Genomic DNA, 20169 nt, shown 5'->3' with positions numbered 1-20169 from the left:
GAGCGCACGGGGAGGCTATATACTACTGGGGGGAGCTCACAGGGGGCTATATACTACAGGGGGAGAGCGCACAGGGGGGCTATATACTACTGGGGGAGCAACAGGGGGCTATATACTACTGAGGGAGAGCGCACAGGGGGGGCTATATACTACTGGGGGAGCAACAGGGGCGCTATATACTACCAGGGCAGTCACCCCCTTTGTACCTAATATCAAAGGCCTGGTGAGAGAGAAAAGAATGCCAGTTTTCCCGCTAATAAGCAGCAATTCTGTATATAAATAGTTGAACGTTTGTGACAAAGTAACAAAACACGTTTCCTACTGATGTTCAGCTCGGACCTTCACCTGACAATAGACCCCGTTAATTGGACCTTCACTAAAAGTTGTTGAGTACCCCTGTTCTAGAGAAAGGCTCATAACCAAGCTTTTTCTTCAGTTTCCTACACTATTCTGGTCTCTACGTTGCCTGTGAGGTCTCTTGCATCTAACTATGTCTCTAAAGTGAGCCCAACAATAGGTTTTATAATTAAATATTAACAACTGAGAAATAGCTCATAGATACTGATATGAATTGTGTTGAAAATGATCTCGTGACCTCGGATGAGGGTTGTGTATTTTAGGTGTACTGAGCTTTGTGGAAAAGGGGGATAAACTAGAGCTGATGACATTAGTGTACTTGACAGATATTACGGGGTACATGTGTTAAGGCCATATTACACATCCTGACCCCTGCTTTGCTAGATTGGTGTTTGCTTACAGAGCCTATTACACGGCTCAACAAATATGCTGCCAGGGCTTCACAAACATTACTAGATTGTTCTTCCTTTTAATTATCCACCAGCTGGACATCTACAATTACACAGAGAATAAGTGAATAAGAATAATCAGCACATGAGTTTGTTCTTTGATTAATCATTCAGTGTATTTCATGGAGTGATATCTGCCTCATTTAGCAGATAAGTGCTACTACTACTATTACTACTACTACTACTACTACTACTACTACTACTACTACTCTTCAATCTTATTTATTACCTTGTATTTCTGGATACTTCATGAGTATGAGAAAACCATATCGCAATGTCAAGCTTGTAGTCTCTGTTCCAGCAAAGAATAAGTCTAATATCGCTGCCTCTAGATTTTCCTCATGAAATTCTGTGTTTGGATTCTTCTTTTCCTAAAAGATTACAATTTGTCATTTTAGTGTTCAAAATAGTTGACCCCCCCCATATAGTCTTTGTGGAGGTAATGAGTAAAATAAAAAGTGTAATCAATAAAACATTTGCTTGTTACACCTTATGGCTATTTTCACACTACAGGATTTTGCTAACGACCATGATCATTATTAACGTCCATACTCAACAAATACGGTAACAAAATCCTGAAGTGTTGAATTTTGGTTGTGTTGACCCTGTTAAATGTGTGACCTTCAAAGGTCTGCCAATCTAAGATTTTTCACAAACCCACCTCCTCCATCTTTATTAGGAAGCAATCTATGAAGTCTCGAGGGCAGTTCTCATCCAGGGTGGCTCGGTGAGTGTTCACCATCTCCTTAATGAATTGCTTTAGGTTTTTAGTAATTTTGAGGATCCTTTGGTGAGGACCAGGAATGTAGGACATCATGGTTGGGAATATGTTAAAAAGCTAAAGAAAAAAACATATCCTTAACATTATTGAGTTGGTTTGGTGTCATATTTCTAACCATTTTATAATTTGACGTTTCAATGACTAAAAATTAGGCAACTTTGCAGATAAGTCTAATTAAGAAATCTACAACCACAGCTACAGTTTAGAGCTTTGTGTCTCCATGGTTACAGACTACAAAAACACTTCCTGTAGTCTGATACTAGAGTGCTTCCAAATACATGTTAGCAAGAAGATGAGGACAGAAAGAACCAATATGGCTGTAGGATCAAACTGAAAACTGTGTCTGTAGTTTGCAACAGTGAATACACATAAGTCTTCATAAAGACCTACATTTGAACTTTCTACACTATCAACTTCAATGACTCTGTCTGCATAGTAGCTGTAGACATAAAACATCATTTTGTAATCAATACTATTTGCAACATTTTCTCCTTAATTCAATAATTTACTAAATAGCTCTTCTGTTCTCAATTATGTATGAGGCTATGTTCACACTACGTAAAAGGCAACAATGGCCGTACTTTTTGCGGAGCGCAAAATAACCTTATCTGGTATGGGATCCCGGCCGGATCGTATACACATCGTAAACGCTCTGGCCGGGACCCCATACGGGGCCACAAATAACTGACATGTCAGTTTTCTGCGGCTGAAATTCAGTGAATTCCGGCCGCAGAAAGACGTGTCAGTTCACACAGTGAAGCGAGCAGCTCCGGCCGCTTGCTTCACTGTGTGCCATGGGAAGATCTGATGCGTGCGGGCGCTGATGGCGGACGGGTCATCCGGCCGGCACTTAACCACCGGCCGCGATGATCCAGGCACAGACCGGACGGTACAGTCACAGTCATGGAACGGCCGGTCTGATACGTAGTGTGAACATAGCCTGAAGCTGAAAATACCACTGATATGAGCCAAGGGAACCATACAGGCAGATGATACCTGTGTCTGGACAATATGGTCTGACAAACCCTTTGTTTTTTAAATATATTTTAATAACCTGGCACCCATACACAAAGTAGACATTGTGATGTTTACCTGTCCAAATCGGGAGTTAAACAGCTGGAGAAGATCGTGAACATATGACAAAAGAGTCAAGAATTTTTGGTCTCCATAGTCAAATCTTTCACCAAAAACAACGGAGCAAATGACATTGGAAACAGCGAGTCGCATTATATATGTTGGGTTAATTGGAGAATCTGGTAGTAAATATAAAGATTTGGTCAGTCATTGCTTTAACTATAGAATATAATAGAGACATTGGGGAAATAGGGTGAAAATTACTACACAGTGGGACTGTAGATATGCTGTCTGGCACATACAGTAAACTCATTAACATTGGCTCTGCCCATTGATATTATGGGATCAGCCATTAATCTATGTGGGGGACGCTTGGGCTCAAGCATGAATGTTCATTTGTAAGTCGAGATGGTTGTAAGTCGAGACAAATATATTGGGAACACAGCTCACCTTTGTCCTTCATAAATTTCTCAGCGAGACACCGGGATTCTTCTTGGATTCTTTCTTCAATGCTTCTCTTTCCCATTCCAAAATTTCTCAAAGTTGTTAGAGAAAAACGACGAAGAATTTTCCATCTTTCTCCGCTGCTTGCAATCACCCCTGAAAAATTTAGGCATATGGTAGCTTTTAACTCAAATTCCAAACCTAGGATTACACAAAAAGCTAAAATACAACCTTGTCCGTTAATACCCCTTAAATTTAACTTATTCATTTGTTCCCTATACATAATCGACACACTTATACTTTAGTAGTTAGCACTAGTGGAATTAAAGGGGATTATGTGCTCTTTAGCTTTGTATTTTTAAATATTCACTGTTCTCAAGATCTGTGTCCTAAAAATATAGATGGAAAAACAAAATCTTTTCTTTTAAATCTTTATTTATTAATTTTAAAAAGACAAAAACACTCATATACAAACAAGTACACAGCAGGTACAAAAAAAGAAAAAAAAATACCCACAATATCTAGGAACAGCTGGGAATAAACATACAAGCCCTAAGCCAATGCTCCACCCTGTCGCTATTTTATTATACCTACAATGTACACAAACACAACCCCTCCTCCCACTCTCCCCAAAAATTGAGGGAGGGGGGGGGGGAGAGAGAAACAACAAAAAGAAGAAAAAATAAATAAATAAATATATATATATATATATATATATATAAACATAAAAGGTATATATATATATATATATATATATATATATATATATATATATATTATATAAATTAAGAATTACTCAATTTATGAATGAACACATAAATTGTGATTCCAGTAGCTGACCCCATGGACCCCATATTCTCTGAAATCTACCATGGGCACTTTCCCCTTCTGATACCAATTCCTCCATCCTTTGTATAATATTGACCTCGTGGATCCACTCCACCACTGTAGGGGATTCTTCACTCTTCCACTTCCTAGGTATTATCATTCAGGCCGATATGAATAAATACCGTATTAACCCCCACCCTATGGAACTCCTATGTTCGGGTATAATAGACAGTAATGCCATTTTTGGAGATTTTTCTATTGGAGAACCCACAATCCTCTCACAGACCTGGAATATTTTCTCCCAGAAGGGCTGTATGGGTGAACATTCCCACCAAATATGAAATATTGTCCCTTCTCTCTCTCCACATCTCCAACAATCCTTAGGTACGTCCGGGTAGATTTTATGTAACTTAGAGGGGCATCTATACCATCTAGAGAGTAATTTATAATTCTTCTCCTGTGCTGCGCATGAAATGGTCGTCTTATGTGTGGATATGAAGGCTTTACGCCATTCTTCTTCTGTGATGTTAATCTTCATCTCCCTTTCCCATGAACCAGTATATGGGGGGAGGCCCTGTGAGACCGCTTCCAACAAAACAGAATACAAAAGTGACAATGTCCGCGTAGGGCTTTCTCTCTGCATAAACCTCTTTTCTAACACCGTAGGTATGGCTATTAGTGAAAACTTATTGTGTGAAGTGCTAACAAAAGATAATAATTGATAATATTCCATCCATGTGATAGAAACCCCTGTGAACTGTGCTCTCATTTCTTCTAAATCTAACAGTGGTTTCCCAGCTAAAATGTGGTGAAATCTAATATCCATCTCCTTATGCCAGCCCATAAAGCTAGATTCTGTCAGTCCTGGCACAAAGGATGGATTGTGAAAGAGTGGGGTCAGAGGCCCAACTTCCGTTATTAACCCCTTTTCCTTAATAACACTATCCCATAAACTAAAGACCCTTTCCGAAAAAGGTGAAAACTTAAGTTCTTTTGGCCTAACAGATCGTGACAACCAAGGTAATTTGTACAATTGAGGGTGTACTAACCATGATTCTATTCCAACCCACTGTTTTGTTTCCCTGTGAAAATTCCAATAAAAAACTCGTTGTAGAGGTGCTGCCGAATGGTACAGCTTTGGGTCAGGGAGTCCCACTCCCCCTTTTTCTTTTGGTCGTGCAAGAGTTCTAAAACTTATTCTGCAACCACCTCCCCCCCCATACAAAAAATATAAACATGGTCTTAAGTTTTTTAAAGAAAGCTACCGGTGTACTTATAGGTAGGGCCTGAAATAAATATAGTAAGCGAGGTACAACATCCATTTTGAGTACATTTATTTTTCCAAACCATGAAAGCGGTCTCCCTGCATACTTCCTCAAATTCCGTTCTGTTCTTTCCAATAGTGGCTGGTAATTTAATCTATATAAGGAAGATAAATCCTTAGACAGCTGAATCCCCAGATATTCTATTGTGTTCCTCTTCCATTTAAACTGGAACACCTCAGCCAGGTATTCTGCCTCACCTCTTGGGAGTGAGACATCTAATGCCTCCGTTTTAGCCAAATTAACCTTAAAATTTGACACATTCCCAAACCTGGCAAATTCTTTTAGTACACAGGGAAATGAAATCCGAGGTTGGGAAATATATAGCAACAAGTCATCTGCATATAATGCAGTTTTTACCTGACTGGCACCCAAGGCTAGACCGTGTACATCGGGGTTCCCCCTAAGGGCAACCGCTAGGTGTTCCATAATAATTGCATATAATAGTGGGGACAATGGACATCCCTGTCTCGTCCCGTTCCGAATCGGGAACGGGTGAGACAGGAAGCCATTGATCTGCACCTAGGCCGTTCTGTATACAAGGACATCACCTTATCTCTAAAGTTAAGCCCTAAGCCAATCTGCTCCAATGATGCCCCCAGGAAGCCCCAATGCACACGATCAAAGGCCTTCTCAGCGTCGACCGAAAGTAAACACATCGGAATTCCCTTAACCTGTGCCCCAGCTATCGCCAAGACCATCTTATTGATGTTATCTCTAGCTTCTCTTCCCCTATGAATCCCACCTGGTCCCAGTGGATAACAGAGGGGAGAATAGGATTCAAACGATTTGCAAGAATTTTAGCAAAAATTTTTATATCCACATTAATTAATGAAATTGGACGATAGCTGGAGCACAGGGATCCATCTTTACCAGGCTTTGAAATGACTTTAGATTTTGTTCACACATATTATTTTGGTTAGTATTTGGTTATCAATTTAGGGCTCATTTTGGTCAGTATTTGTAACCAACACTCAGGGTCCAAAACACAGGAAAGGGTACAATTTGTTTCATTATAACCCCAAAGAGCTTCAAAACGAGGACCAAATATTGAGTAGTGACCAAAATACTATGGGGTAGACTTATTGCACTTGTCTTATTGTAAGATTCTCTTTGTTACCTTTTTTGTTGACCTCTTTGTTCTCTTTGTTGCTCATTTTACCAGAGCGATATGAGAAATTAAAGCCGAGAACCTTACTATAAAACATCTTGATAAATCTTCTCTTATATGTGAAGCCATTCTTACACTATTCAAGCCCTTGTCGGTTAGCTCACCGGCTCCTGCTCTCTAAACAGTGCATAGGAAACCCTGTAACAGGAAGACAATAAAAGAAAACAATTTCCAGAACTTTCTTTATTCAAATCGGGATAGTAAAGAGGAACAGACAAAAACACTGGTTGATGCATTTCCTCTGAAGAGGTTCCTCTGAAGAGGTTGTGAGCAAGGCTTATGTCGCCGAAATGTGTCAACCGATGCCTTGCCTGTTCCTTTGTGAAATAATAAAAGTTGTGAAGTTTTTACTCCGTTCAAGGTGCTGGACTTTATTTTCTTTCATTTTTACACTATTAGGCTATGGTCACACGTAGTATGAGACCGGCCGTTCCGTGACCTGGCCGCTGCGTTCTGATGCGGGCGCATCCGTGTACTTCCACATTAGAATTCCCCACTGTACAAAATGAAGGGTGCGGCCGGAGCTGCTCTCTCCATTGTGTAAACTGACAGGGTTTTCTGCTGCCACTATTCAGTGAATTCCTACAGCGCCACTAGGGCTGGAGTGTATAGTATGTGTATACACTCCGGACGGGATTCCCTTAGCCTGCAGCACTACATAAGTATGTAACAACGGTCGTGATTTCTGTAGAACTTACGTAGTGTGAACATAGTCTTAGGCTATAGGGCTTCACACACAGTAAAACAAATATCAGAATATGTATGGTTCTTTATTTGGACGTTTGCAATCAATAACGGCCGGTATTCTATATGCTATTCTATACTGCCGGCAAATTTCCCATTATATTGATACATGACCGTATTTTTACCTCAAAATTACTGACGTATTTTAACTTTGCCCTTTGGTGTGTAAACATAGCTTTAAAAACATGGCTTTCTCACTCAATGGAAAATAAAATTCACACTTGTGTTTATTTCTAAATCCTCTGGAGGATAACGGCAGGAGGTCCTGGCAGGCATGGATTTCCAGGATCCACAGGTGCTGTACGACTATTATCGCGCTCCCTTAAATGGATGATAGGGGGCGTAGTGATGGTGGAGATAACAGGTTTTATTAGTACAATAAAACACGTTATCTCCAACATCATTACGCGATTATAGTCCTACAGCACCTGTGGATCCTAAAAATCTTTGCCTGCCAGGACCTCCTGCTGCGATCCTTCAGAGTCTCTTCTACCTGCCGACAATCCAGGACGGGCGTCAGACGGCTTCATTATCTCTGCTAGCGGCAGTGTCGGGCTCAAAGCACGACTGCCTGAGGTGAGCAGCTAAGTTGGCCATCTTTAGTCTTCTATCACTCTTGAGATTTACGGTATGTGCGCCAGCTGGTGCTCTCTATCTTCACAGTGATAGTTTGTTAAACTGGTCTTTTTGAAGCAACACTTTATTCCACCAGTGGGTTGCATACTGTTCACCTTAGATCTTCCTTTCCTCATCAACTTTCTGTAGGAGAAGGAAAACCATTGTCTGGTGATTGGGACTCGACTTTGCTCCCACACAATGGTAAGCAGAACTCACTCCTGTTATAGTATAGGGGGGAGGTGTACAATAAGCCAGACAAAAAATGCTGCAGTTTCTTTTTTCAGTCTCTTTTAGCTTTTAGCAGGGTCAGATTCTAGCATTCCACTTCCCTGTACATGGCCTGCATAGCGGGGTCTACAGCACTGTACTCCGACCCAGGGAGTCTCCCTCACCTTCCAAATCATAGCAGATTTACTTCAGGCTGGGGCTTACATCAGGGGACAGGACTGTGGAGGTAATCTCTCCATAGCTGTAACCCCACTCTCCCTGCAGTTTCTGTCAGTCCTGATTGGTCCATGCTGAACACACACCCCTTTCCCATTGCTGTCATGTGACCACACAAACCTCTGGCAGGAGCCCTGCTAATCTCTTCTAGCCTGTTGTATTATGCTACTGCATTATGGGGATCTGCAGCTCCATTCTGTATCTATAACCTGCTGCTGTGTTATCAGGGTTATGTAGTCGCTATACATTATACACCACATGCTGATTTCTATACTGTTCAGTTATAATATCACAGATTATGCTGCTTCTGAATGATGAATTTGTTTCATCTATTCTACATGTTATTTAGAATATTAAATCATTATTTTTTTTTTTGGGGGGGGGGGGGGTGAAACCAATTGTCTGAATATCAGTGATTTCATATGGGAAAATTTGCTTTGGTTTAAGAGTGGATTTGGATTACAAGCAGGGTCCCGGAACGAATTATGCTCATAAACCAAGGCACCACTGTATTCTGACATGCAACATAGACCTATGAAAAGTTTTTATTGGTCAGGGTCTTACTGTTGATACCACCCAGGGGAAGGTGTTAGAGGACATGCCTAGCAACGCCCCTGATTATCGTTACTTGCTAAGACAGATTACTATTTCTAGTAACAATACCACTACAGTTCTTGTATCGCTCAATGCAAATATGTAACTAGAGATTGCCAGGCACAGCTCAATGAAGAAAAGAAAAGTACACAAATTTTTCACGCAACCCAGTTATAAACTTATGTGCTAAATCATTTTGTCAATATACCTTGCACATAAATGTATGGAGGTTCAGAACACCTGATATAGCATGACACATTACCTACTGACCTTATAGCTTCTGGGATAGCCATAATTCTGCCATACTTCTAGTATTTAAATCATGGAGAAAAGTAATGTAATTATAACAGCATTTTACACTTTAATATTGGTCCGATATTTATGAAAATTACAGAGATTATCAAAAATGTGTGGTCTCTATATAACATCAAAAGATTTTTTTGCATTAAGACATCTTCTTTACCGACTTACCAAAGTCCTTCGAAAAAAACTCTCCAGCTCCCGTGTCTCCTCTATCACTAAACGCATCGCTGCGATCTACCAAGGCTTCCTTTACAGCATCGTGTCCAATCAGTACTATGGTGCGAAGGTTTGATATGTAGAGGGTGTAGACGGGTCCATATGTCTTACTCAGCTGTAGAAATATAGGAAATATGTAAACAATTTTATATATTGCTACCCTTATATAGACCATAATAAAGATTCTCTTCTTACCTCCCTTACTTAACGCTCCCCTGTGGTCTTCCTGTGACATCTTCCCAACGCCACTTCTGAGACTGACCTGTCTCGAAAGTGACAGCCCTCTCAGCCAATCAGACTGATGCAGGACAACACTTCAGCCAGTGATTGGCTGAGCGGGCAGTCACTGCTGAGATGAGTTTGTCTCAATGGTGGCAACTTGAACGTTCAGCGTGGAACCCAAAGATGTCACAGGAAGGCCACGCAAGAGTACGGTTAGGTAAGAATAGGATCTTTATTATTCTATATACGAGCAGCAATATATAAAAATGCTAAATTATCGAAATATCCCTTTAATGAAGGATGGGGTCCGGTTTATGAGCAACAAACACTGTTCTAAAATATCTTGAATATGATGATGGACTGGGATAGTGGTATCTTGAAATATGGATTTCCTAAGGCTTCCTTTTGTCTAAAAGTCGATCAATAACAGATCTATAATAGAAATTGCCAGAAATGACCAGTTTCCTAAAGGGCAAAGTCACATATACAGTAGGTGTACATACCTTCACTAAAGACTGTGGTAGTTCTGTGGTGCTGATCTGAAGGATGTTCCCCAGGCCAGGTAGAGGTGTAGGTCCTGGGGGTAGGTTCTTAAGTTTGACCCTACTCCACCATTTAATAAGATAAATTAGAAGGGTGACCCCAGTAGCCAGAAGAAGAGTAGCTGCGACATTCAGAGCCATCCTGCTCTCTGGTGATCCTGTCTCTCTCTGTACTGGGTTCCTCTCTATTTATACATGACCATGTACCGGGCAACAGTCTAGCATGTGATATGTGAGAACAGGTTAGATGAGTTTAAAGTACAAAGCTTTATTGCATAATACCTTATATTGTACATGCTGTCATTAATATTGTCCATGTAAACTGCAATAACCCTTTTAAAAAAACAGCAGCCCCCTTTAGACTAGATTCACTTTTCCTATGCAATGCATCCTAGGTATGTCAGTATCCTACCAAGAAGGTACGCTAATGTACACCAAGGCACACTGCAGTATGTCCATTTACTTTAATGTGGTTGTCCTAACGCACAAAGATATTCCCTATCCTCAGGACAGAGGATAACTATCTGAACATGGGAAATCTGACTGCTGGGAACAATATTGAGAACAGGGACCTGAGTGTCCTGTGAGATTTTCGGTTATATACATCAGCTTCCATGGAGAATGAATGGAGCAGTGATGTGTATACAAGTCAAGACAACCCTTTTAATGGTCCTGTACATAATGAGTTAGTGACTATTTAGCACATACTTGGTTATCAAGTGGTACTCAATAGTGCAGCAGACCATGGTACTGGGGTCTCTTAGATGACTGTGTATATTTGGAAAGGAGCCTAAATGTAGTCACTGACTGACTAAACTTGGGCCATTAAAGGGAATGGGCCAAGTGTAGTGTGCTTTGGTATACGTCAGCATTTTTTTTTTTTGGGGGGGGGGGGGGGTTGGTGGGATGCTATGTTATACCTAGGATGCACTGCACTAACACAATGTGACATTACCCTAACAAAAAGCTTTGTGTGTTGCCATAGGCCACGTTCACGTAAGAGACCGGCCGTTCTATGAAAACATCATCCCGGCCGGTACTGCAGCTTCATAGTGTGCTGTGGTGGGTTCTGATGCGGGCGCATCAGCGCGCACCCGCATCAGAACTCACCACAGCACACTATGAAGCTTGCGGCCGCAGCCGCTCGCTTCATAGTGTGCACTGACAGGGCTTTCTGCGGCCGCTATTTTGTGAATGGCGGTCGCAAAAAACTGACATGTCAGTTGTTTGCGGCGCCGCTAAGGGTCCTGGCTGGAATGTATACTATGTATATACGCTCCGGCCAGGACCACATAAACTGCAAGCCAACATATTTTTTCGTATTAACTATAGCCGTTGTTGCAATCGACAACAACGGCCGTAAAAATACGTTGTGTGAACATAGCCATACTGGGAATTGCTGTCTTTGAGTTAACCATTAATCTCTTTATCTACAGGAATGTTGCAGACTGTGATATGTATTGTACATTACAGCCATCCTACACCTCAGTGATTACACATCTATTGCACTATATCTGTCTGTATATAGGTGACCTTGCAGGGGAACAATCAAACATGTGATCATTAAGACCAGGCCGGGCTCATTTTACTGCATATTGTAAATGCTGCCATAATTAGCTATTAGGTTTAGGCTAAGAACACCTCCAATAACAGGGTGAAAACAGCTCATATTGCTTCACTCATATGCTCTACACAACCCTGCTTCTGTGCTATTGGTATATTATGTGTAGAGGGGCATAATTCTCTTTATTAAGTCTCTACAGGGTTTTATGTATCATAAAGGATGTTGTACTAAATTTATGTAACAACCGGAGTCGTGGATCCACTGGACTGCTGCTAACAATGGCGTAAGCTACACTAGGGAGCAGAGTCTAAGGGGCTGCTGGTCTCCACCAGAGCCAACCACAAGGCTGGGTGGGCTTGGTAAAGGTGGCGAGTGAGGTGCAGCTGGAGACATGTAGGCCGGACAGCAAGCAGGGACACAGCAGGAATGTCAGAAAAGGAACCAGGAGTCACAGGCAGAAATTGCAGGCAGGAATCATTGGCAGGAGAGCTGAGACTGCAATGCTTAGGGTAGCAATGCAGAGACTCCAACAGTGGGAAACAGGACAGGTGCAGCATTTATAGGGAAGGTGCTTGGTGCATCAACCTATTAGGGACAGCTGACGAGGCAGGCGGGAACGTGCACACTGGCACGAGTGAAATAGAGTAGAGGTATGGTGTCTCAAAGGGCAGAAGAGGATGTGGGGCCGGGTCCCAGCTCCCCTGATCTGACGGTCTGTCCCTCCCTTCACTCTGTGGCCTATTAGGGCCTTGACCGAAATCTCCTCATGTCTCCTGTCCAATCACAGTGACTTTGATGTTACTCGTGACGGCAGTTCTGTAGTGTTGTACAGGTGTGATGTTGGTGCCTGTTTTGGCCTGTTTGTTGTCCCCAAATAGTCGGTAACCTCTGGGGGTGTTATGGGTCCCTTGGGCACTTGTCATTGCAACCTGGAGTGGTAGTAGACCCACCCGGGATGTTGGTACCACCATCCATAGAAAGGGGAAAAATAACCCAAGGTAAACAGTGGTGTGCGTATGGGTGCAGGTGCAGACAGAGGAATACAGAGTCCCATGCATTTAGTATAAAAATAGAACACTTTACTGAACAACGTTGCAGGTGAACAGTACACTCAATACAGGTAGTGCAAATCTTGACAAACGTGGTTGCTGATAGTAGAATAAGAACAGTGCCTTGTAGAAGTAGGTGCTTGTAGAAGTAAACACACAAAAACACAGAAAAATACAACAGCTCACCGCAGTGGCAAGATACAGACCCACTGCAGACATGAAAATAGTTAAAAGCAGCCCCCCCCAAACTGCAAAAAAAAAAAAAAAAAATCCCACAAAGATAATGAGGCTCTTGGTTACCATTTGTAAACAGTGTAAACCACCCCACCACGATAAGGTGGCCTCATGCTGGGGCAGAGCCTACACTGTACTATGGCCTCTCCATGGCATATAATTCTCCTATCCTCCTGGGCATGCAAGATCCATCTTAAACCGGCAAAAGTAATTACACCACCTGGGTGGGATGGGTGGAGTGCACAACCCAGTAGAGGCAGCCACTCCCCCACATCTGGAACACAGAATAAAAGACAAATTTGGTCAGCTCTCCTAGAACACCATTCACACTAGGCAGGAGCATGTTACTATGGCTGAAATTGCCAATGCGGTGAGCTGTTGCATTTTTCTGTGTTTTTGTGTGTTCGCAATTTCAGCCATAGCAATGTGCTCCTGCCTAGTGTGAATGGTGTTCTAGGAGAGCTGACCAAATTTGTCTTTTTTTCTGTGTTCCAAATGGGGGGAGTGGCTGCCTCCACTTGGTCGTGCACTCCACACATCTCCCAGGTTTTGTAATTACTTTTGCTGGTATAAGATGGATCTTGCATGCCCAGAGCATAGGAGTATTATATGCCATGGAGAGGCCATAGTACAGTGTAAAGTCTGCCCTGAGCATAAGGCCACCTTATCGTGGTGTGGTGGTTTACACTGCAAATGGTAACCAAGAGCCTCATTATCTTTGTGGGAATTTTTAGCAGTTGGGGGGCTGTTTTTAACTATTTTCATGTCTGTAGTGGGTCTGTATCTTGCCATTGCGGTGAGTTGTTGCATTTTTCAGTGTTTTTGTGTGTTTGCAATTTCAGCCATAGTAACATGCTCCTGCCTAGTGTGAATGGTGTTCTGGGAGAGCTGACCAAATTTGTCTTTTTATCTTGTAGAAGTAAGTACTTTGTGAAGAGAAGGAAGAGGAGAGAAGTTGCCAGAGGAGCCCTGGCCAATGTAAGATCTGTACTGAAGTGTAGATAACAAGATATAAGTGATACTCGTACTCACATATAGACTATAGTCTGACTGCCTTCTGCCCTCTAGTTGTGTAGAGTGTAGCAGACTTCCAAAATTACCCAGTCGTCCTGTGCTGTGCAGTAGGATACGTAGACCTTACGCTGGTAGAGTTGTCCTACTTGAGTCAATTCCTATTGTTTCAGGAGACCGCCCTGCAATTTTTTGATGGGTTCCTGGCGTGGGCTAGGGTGACCTAGGTGGCTTCTCTCCCCTAAGGTGAACTTAGTACTGCATAACTGTGGTAGTTGCTTTCATAAAGAAAGTCTCACACATCTCTCAAACCTCTGACTATTAACTAACTTGAGACTGACTCACTTCCTCCACCAGGTTAACTTCTCCTACAAAGGTAAATCTAAACCCTCCTGTGAGTGGTGGGGCTGAGTGTGTGTGAGAGAAAGGAAGGACAGGGTAGGTTAGGTTAGGAAAGAAAAGCGCCTGTAAGTGGTCAGCATAGTAACACATGGTATAAAACAGTTAACCCTTTGGCTTTACAGCTGTGCATACAAAATAAAAACAGTGGTGAAATAAGGTACTGCATCCTCCACTTGTTAACCTGAAAGAAGGACTTACTAAGGTGCATAGGACTGCACCTGTGGTGGAACACCACAAAGCTACCGCAGGTTCCTCTCTACCAATAGGGAGTCAGCCTTCTTAAGGCCCTATTACATGAAACGATTATTGCCCATATTCCCATATCGACTGTTACGGCTGATAATCGCCCCATGTAATAGAAGGCAACGGTTGTTGCAGTCATTTGTCTTTTAACATATTGAAAGACAAACGACTCATATAGCAGCGATCTGCTGCCATCGCTCCATGGAATAGGAGCAGCAGACCGCTGCTATATGCTACGGGCTGCCTGGACAATCTAGTTATAACCCGGGTAGCGCCCCCGCACTCCCCACGAGGGGCAGCGTATAATAGCGGTGGCAGCAAGCGGGCAGCGCTGACAGCGCTCGTTTGCTCCTCCAGTCGCCCTGTGGAACACAGCCTTTAGTCTATAAGAAAGGGTGGAGAGGAGCAAGTTCAGGCACCTATACCTATGAACACACTGTGACGGAAATATGCGTACGACCCCACTGTGATCCTCAGAATTTTTGCACAAATAATTCTTACACAAAAACATGATTGACTATTTGATAAGTTAAAGTATTTTGGTCAGTTTTTGTAGCTAAAATCAGGAGTGGAACTTAAAGGGGAAAACTATAATGGAAAGATTTGCAGTTTCTGGATTTGGTTGAAAAACTACTGACCAAAAGACTGATGTAAATACTTTGTGGGAACATAGTTTAAGGGATATATATAGTGATGAGCGAGCATGCTCGTCCAAGCTTGGTACTCGATCGAGTATTAGGGTACTCGATGGTACTCGTTACTCGGACGAGCATCTCGCGAAACTCGTTTGGGCGCTATTTCTCAGCCAATAAACATGCAGGAGACTCTTTGGTACATCCTGCGATCACATGGGACCCATACATGTTGATAGCAGCGATTATTTGGCCAGATCAGATGACCCTGCCATATAAAAAGCGCAGCCGCTAGTGCTCGCTTCAGACATATGCTGTGAGAGATTAGGGACAGAGCTGCTGCTTGTCAGGGAGAGCGTCAGTGTAGGATTTAGCGTTCCAGTAAGCAGGGAATACTAGCAATATACACAAACAGCCCTTGTAAGGGCTTCAAATCATTTTTTAACAGTATTACTACAGACTGCTGGCTGGGACTTGCAGTGCTGCTACCACGATTTCACCAGCACACTGTGGTAATCGGCTGCTGGCAGAAAGGGGACATTAGGTGTTGCATACACACCCCTAAAAAGTGCTTAGTGTACTCCTTTTTGATTTAGGGGCTGGTGGTGCTGCTGTACTACATTGTATTGCTGGGATTTGTAGTACACCTGCATAGAACTTCACTGCTCTTTGGAAGGGGGTGTCAGAGAGTGTGTATAGGTCCAGCCACTACCAGGTTGTATCTCACAGCCCCCCAAAACTAGTGGGTACAGCATTGAATTGCTGGGATTTGTAGTACACCTGCATAGAACTTCACTGCTCATTGTAAGGGGGTATCACAGAGTGTGTATAGGTGCAGCCACTACTGGAATGTATCGAACAGACCCCCAAAACTAGTGGGACCCCAAGTATTTTTCCTGATTTCTGTATTTAATACTCAAGGTCTATCTGAGTCCACAACTGCTTGCACAGAGTTAAGGTGGTTTCACGGAGTGTGTATAGATGCAGCCACTACTGGATTTTATCCCACAGACTCACGGGGTCTCTCGGTAGACCGATATTGAAACCGCAGCAGTGTGAACAGGTGATCACGTCAATAAGGGATAATGTGTCCAATAACGTATCCACCACCCAGTCTTCCATGCAGTCCACCCATGCTACCCAAGGGAGTGGAACCCTTGCTCCAGCAGCTCAGCCTCCTTCCCCACAGCCTGGCCTCTCCAGGGAAAGAAGGGATACAGATCCACCACCATGCTCCCAGGAACTCTTTTCTGGACCCTTCCCTGAGTCTGAGCACATTTATTTCAAATTTATTACAAAATCGTAACAAAGACTGCACAGTGTTTTGCTATTTCTGGAAAGATGAAGCTCAGTGATACACAACTCAGAAAATTGTCCAAAGGTTGCGGCAATATCTTTTTCCTTAAGGCTGCGTTCACACTACATATATTTCAGTCAGTATATTTCAGTCACTATTGCAACCAAAACCAGGAGTGGATTAACCCCTTAAAGACAGAGCCAATTTCGATTTTTGCGTTTTCGTTTTTTCCTCCTTGTGCTTAAAAGGCCATAGCACTTGCATTTTTCCACCTAGAAACCCACATGAGCCCTTATTTTTTGCGTCACTAATTGTACTTTGCAATGACAGGCTGAATTTTTGCATACAGTACACTGCGAAACCAGAAAAAAATTCAATGTGTGGTGAAATTGAAAAAAAACAACGCATTTTGTTTATTTGGGGGAATTGTGTTTTTACACCATTCACCCTGGGGTAAAACTGACTTGTTATTTATGTTCCTCAAGTCGTTACGATTACAACGATATGTAATATGTATAACTTATATTGTATCAGATGGCCTGTAAAAAATTCAAACCATTGTCAACAAATATATGTCACTTAAAACCGCTCCATTCCCAGGCTTATAGTGCTTTTATCCTTTGGTCTATGGGGCTGTGTGAGGTGTCATTTTTTGCGCCATGATGTGATCTTTCTATCGGTACCTTGATTGCGCATATACAACTTTTTGATCGCTTTATATTACAATTTTTCTTGATTTGATGCGACCAAAAATGCTCAATTTCGCACTTTGGGATTTTTTTGCGCTGACGCCATTTACCGTGCGAGATCAGGAATGTGATTAGTTAATAGTTCGGGCGATTACATGCGCGGTGATACCAAACATGTTTGTTTATTTATTTACTTTTATTTATAACCTGGGAAAAGGGGGGTGATTCTGACTTTTATTAGGGGAGGGGGCTTTTTATTGACAACAACACTTTTTTTTTTACTTTTACACTTATACTAGAAGCCCCCCTAGGGTTAGGGTTATCCCCCCTAGGGGGACTTCTAGTATAAGTGCTTTGATCTCTCATAGAGATCTCTGCAGCATAGATCTGCTGCAGAGATCCATGAGATAGGCACTCGTTTACTTCCGGCTGCTGCAGCCGGAAGTAAACGAGTGCCGAGCCGGGGACGGCACCATCTTGGAGCGGTCCCCGGCCGGCTTCAGAAACGGAGATCGCTTCTCCGGGATAATGTCCCGGGGGAGCGATCTCCGCCACTAGACACCAGGGATAAGCTGAATCCGGTATTCGGATGCAGCTGTCATATTTGACAGCTGAGTCTGATTACTGTATTAGCGGGCACGGCGATCAGACCATGCCCGCTAATACCTGCAGTCCCGGGCTACATGCGGCACCCGGGACCGCCGCGGTTCAGAGCGGGGTCGCCGCACGGCCCCGCTCTGAACTCCCTTACCGGCAATAGGGCGTAAATATATACAATTAGAAAGAGTCAAGCTAAGCTTATAAGGGAAAAAATAACTTAACTATGTTCACACTATGTATATTTCAGTCAGTATTGTGGTCCTCATATTGCAACCAAAACCAGGAGTGGATTAAAAACACAGAAAGGCTCTGTTCACACAATGTTGAAATTGAGTGGATGGCCGCCATTTAATGGCAAATATTTGCTATTATTTCAGAACAACGGCTGTTATATTGAAATAATGGCCGTTATTTACTGTTATATGGCGGCCATCCACTCAATTTCACCATTGTGTGAACAGATCCTTTCTGTGTTTTTAATCCACTCCTGGTTTTGGTTGCAATACTGACTGAAATATACTGACTGAAATATACTTAGAGTGAACCCAGCCTAAGAGTGGATTATTGGTTTTGTCTCCCCATTCCCTGCCACAGGGGCCTGCAGATCCTTGCACTGTAAGGAGATACATACTCCTCTGGCTGTAAAGGGGAAGAATATGGCAGAAAATTGCCTTTCAAAAACAGGGGAAATAAAATGAAAGAAGCCGACCTTGCCCATCTTTCCAAATGAAATATGAGAAGGATCTTCAAAAATGCACAAACGTGTTTCTTCTTGTAGCACCAAATAGTGCTACAATGAACAATGCAAACTTTGCTGTCTAATTCTGTGTTTGTCTCTCTCACTCTTTAAGAATTTCTTACAGTTTAATAAACCGAGTGATATACTGTGTATCTGTATACAGACCTGTGTCTGATAACAAAAAACAGGAAAAAGGAAAAAAAATCAGACCCTGCTCAAACTCAAGAAGCAAATAACAATTCTAGTTGTTGGGCAGCACATAATTTAGTACTACAGGACCGCAATTGGTAATCCCTTCGCATGAGACAATTGCCAGATCCTCAAGGAATTAAAACCAGGATGCCAGAGCCACATCACTACAGTCAAAGTCAAATTGAAAATCAAAACAGCGGTGGGGGGAGAGGTGCAGGGAATGTTACTCCAACTGCTACAGTGAAAGTCAAATTGAAAATAAAGCCTCCATGTTGGCTACTGCTGGGCCTTAACTGGCATCCATGTTGACTACTGCTGGGCTTTAACTGGCATTCATGTTGACTACTGGTGGGCCTTAACTGGCATCCATGTTGACTACTGCTGGGCCTTAACTGGCATACATGTTGACTAATGCTGGGCCTTTGCTGGCATCCATGTTGACTACTGGTGTGCCTCCCCTTGCCTCCATGTTGACTACTGGTGTGCCTGCTGGGCCTTTACTGGCATCCATGTTGACTACTGGTGTGCCTGCCCTTGCCTCCATGTTGGCTACTGCTGAGCCTTACCTGGCATCCATGTTGACTACTGCTGTACCTTCACTGGCATCCATGTTGACTACTGGTGTGCCTGCCCTTGCCTCCATGTTGGCTACTGCTGGGCCTTAACTGGCATCCATGTTGACTACTGCTGGGCCTTATCTGGCATCCATGTTGACTACTGCTGGGCCTTAACTGGCATCCATGTTGACTACTGGTGTGCCTGCCCTTGCTTCCATGCTGGCTATTGCTGGGCCTTAACTGGCATCCATGTTGACTACTGCTGGGCCTTCACTGGCATCCATGTTGACTACTGCTGTGCCTGCCAGGCCTCCATGTTGACCACTGTTGTTCCTGTCTGGCCTCCATGTTGGCTACTGCTGCTCCCGGGAGTTCTCTGTGTGTTCAATGCCATGCAGTGTCTGGCCTAATTTTGGGGAAACTCACTTGCTTCCTCACTCACTTTTAATGGTTCTCTGTGTGCTCACTGCCATGCTAGGTCTGGTATAATTTTTGGAAGGCTGACTGGCTACCACTTCTACCTTGTTCACTCTGTCCTCACCGCTATGCTTTGTCAGGCTGAATTTTTGGCTGGTTCGTGATATGCTACCTCTTTTTTAGTGGTTCCCTGTATTCTCACTGCCATGCTGTGTCAGGCTGAGTTTTTGGGTGATCCATATGCTTACCTCTGTTTTAACCAGGCTGTTGCACAGAATTAGGCATAATGGTGCCTTTAGGCAGCCTCAAAGGCATGCATACATGCTGCCCCTGCTGTTTCCTGTCCATTTCCATGGTGTTTCCATCATTTTTTGAGGTTTATAAGTTTTCACACGACCTTCCCCCTACCGAACTTTGGTCCCCTGCAAAAATGC

The 20169-nt window shown here is 42.9% G+C and overlaps 1 protein-coding gene across 1 annotated transcript in view; it reads right to left on the bottom strand.

The window, feature by feature from the left end:
• The window catches only part of LOC138766433 (uncharacterized), a 46917-nt gene that overhangs the window by 5557 nt on the left and 21191 nt on the right, over positions 1-20169 (bottom strand). Inside the window, exons 10-15 of the mRNA XM_069944027.1 lie at positions 10071-10294; positions 9298-9460; positions 3112-3261; positions 2680-2840; positions 1468-1644; positions 1036-1177 (exon numbers count right to left, since the gene is read on the bottom strand). Coding sequence (XP_069800128.1) covers positions 1036-1177; positions 1468-1644; positions 2680-2840; positions 3112-3261; positions 9298-9460; positions 10071-10294 — 1017 coding nt within the window. The remainder of the gene's footprint in view (positions 1-1035; positions 1178-1467; positions 1645-2679; positions 2841-3111; positions 3262-9297; positions 9461-10070; positions 10295-20169) is intronic.

This window comes from Dendropsophus ebraccatus, chromosome 10 (genome assembly GCF_027789765.1).
Source record: "Dendropsophus ebraccatus isolate aDenEbr1 chromosome 10, aDenEbr1.pat, whole genome shotgun sequence".
NCBI classification, from domain to species: Eukaryota; Metazoa; Chordata; class Amphibia; order Anura; family Hylidae; genus Dendropsophus; species Dendropsophus ebraccatus.
This window is presented reverse-complemented; position numbering and strand designations above follow the sequence as displayed.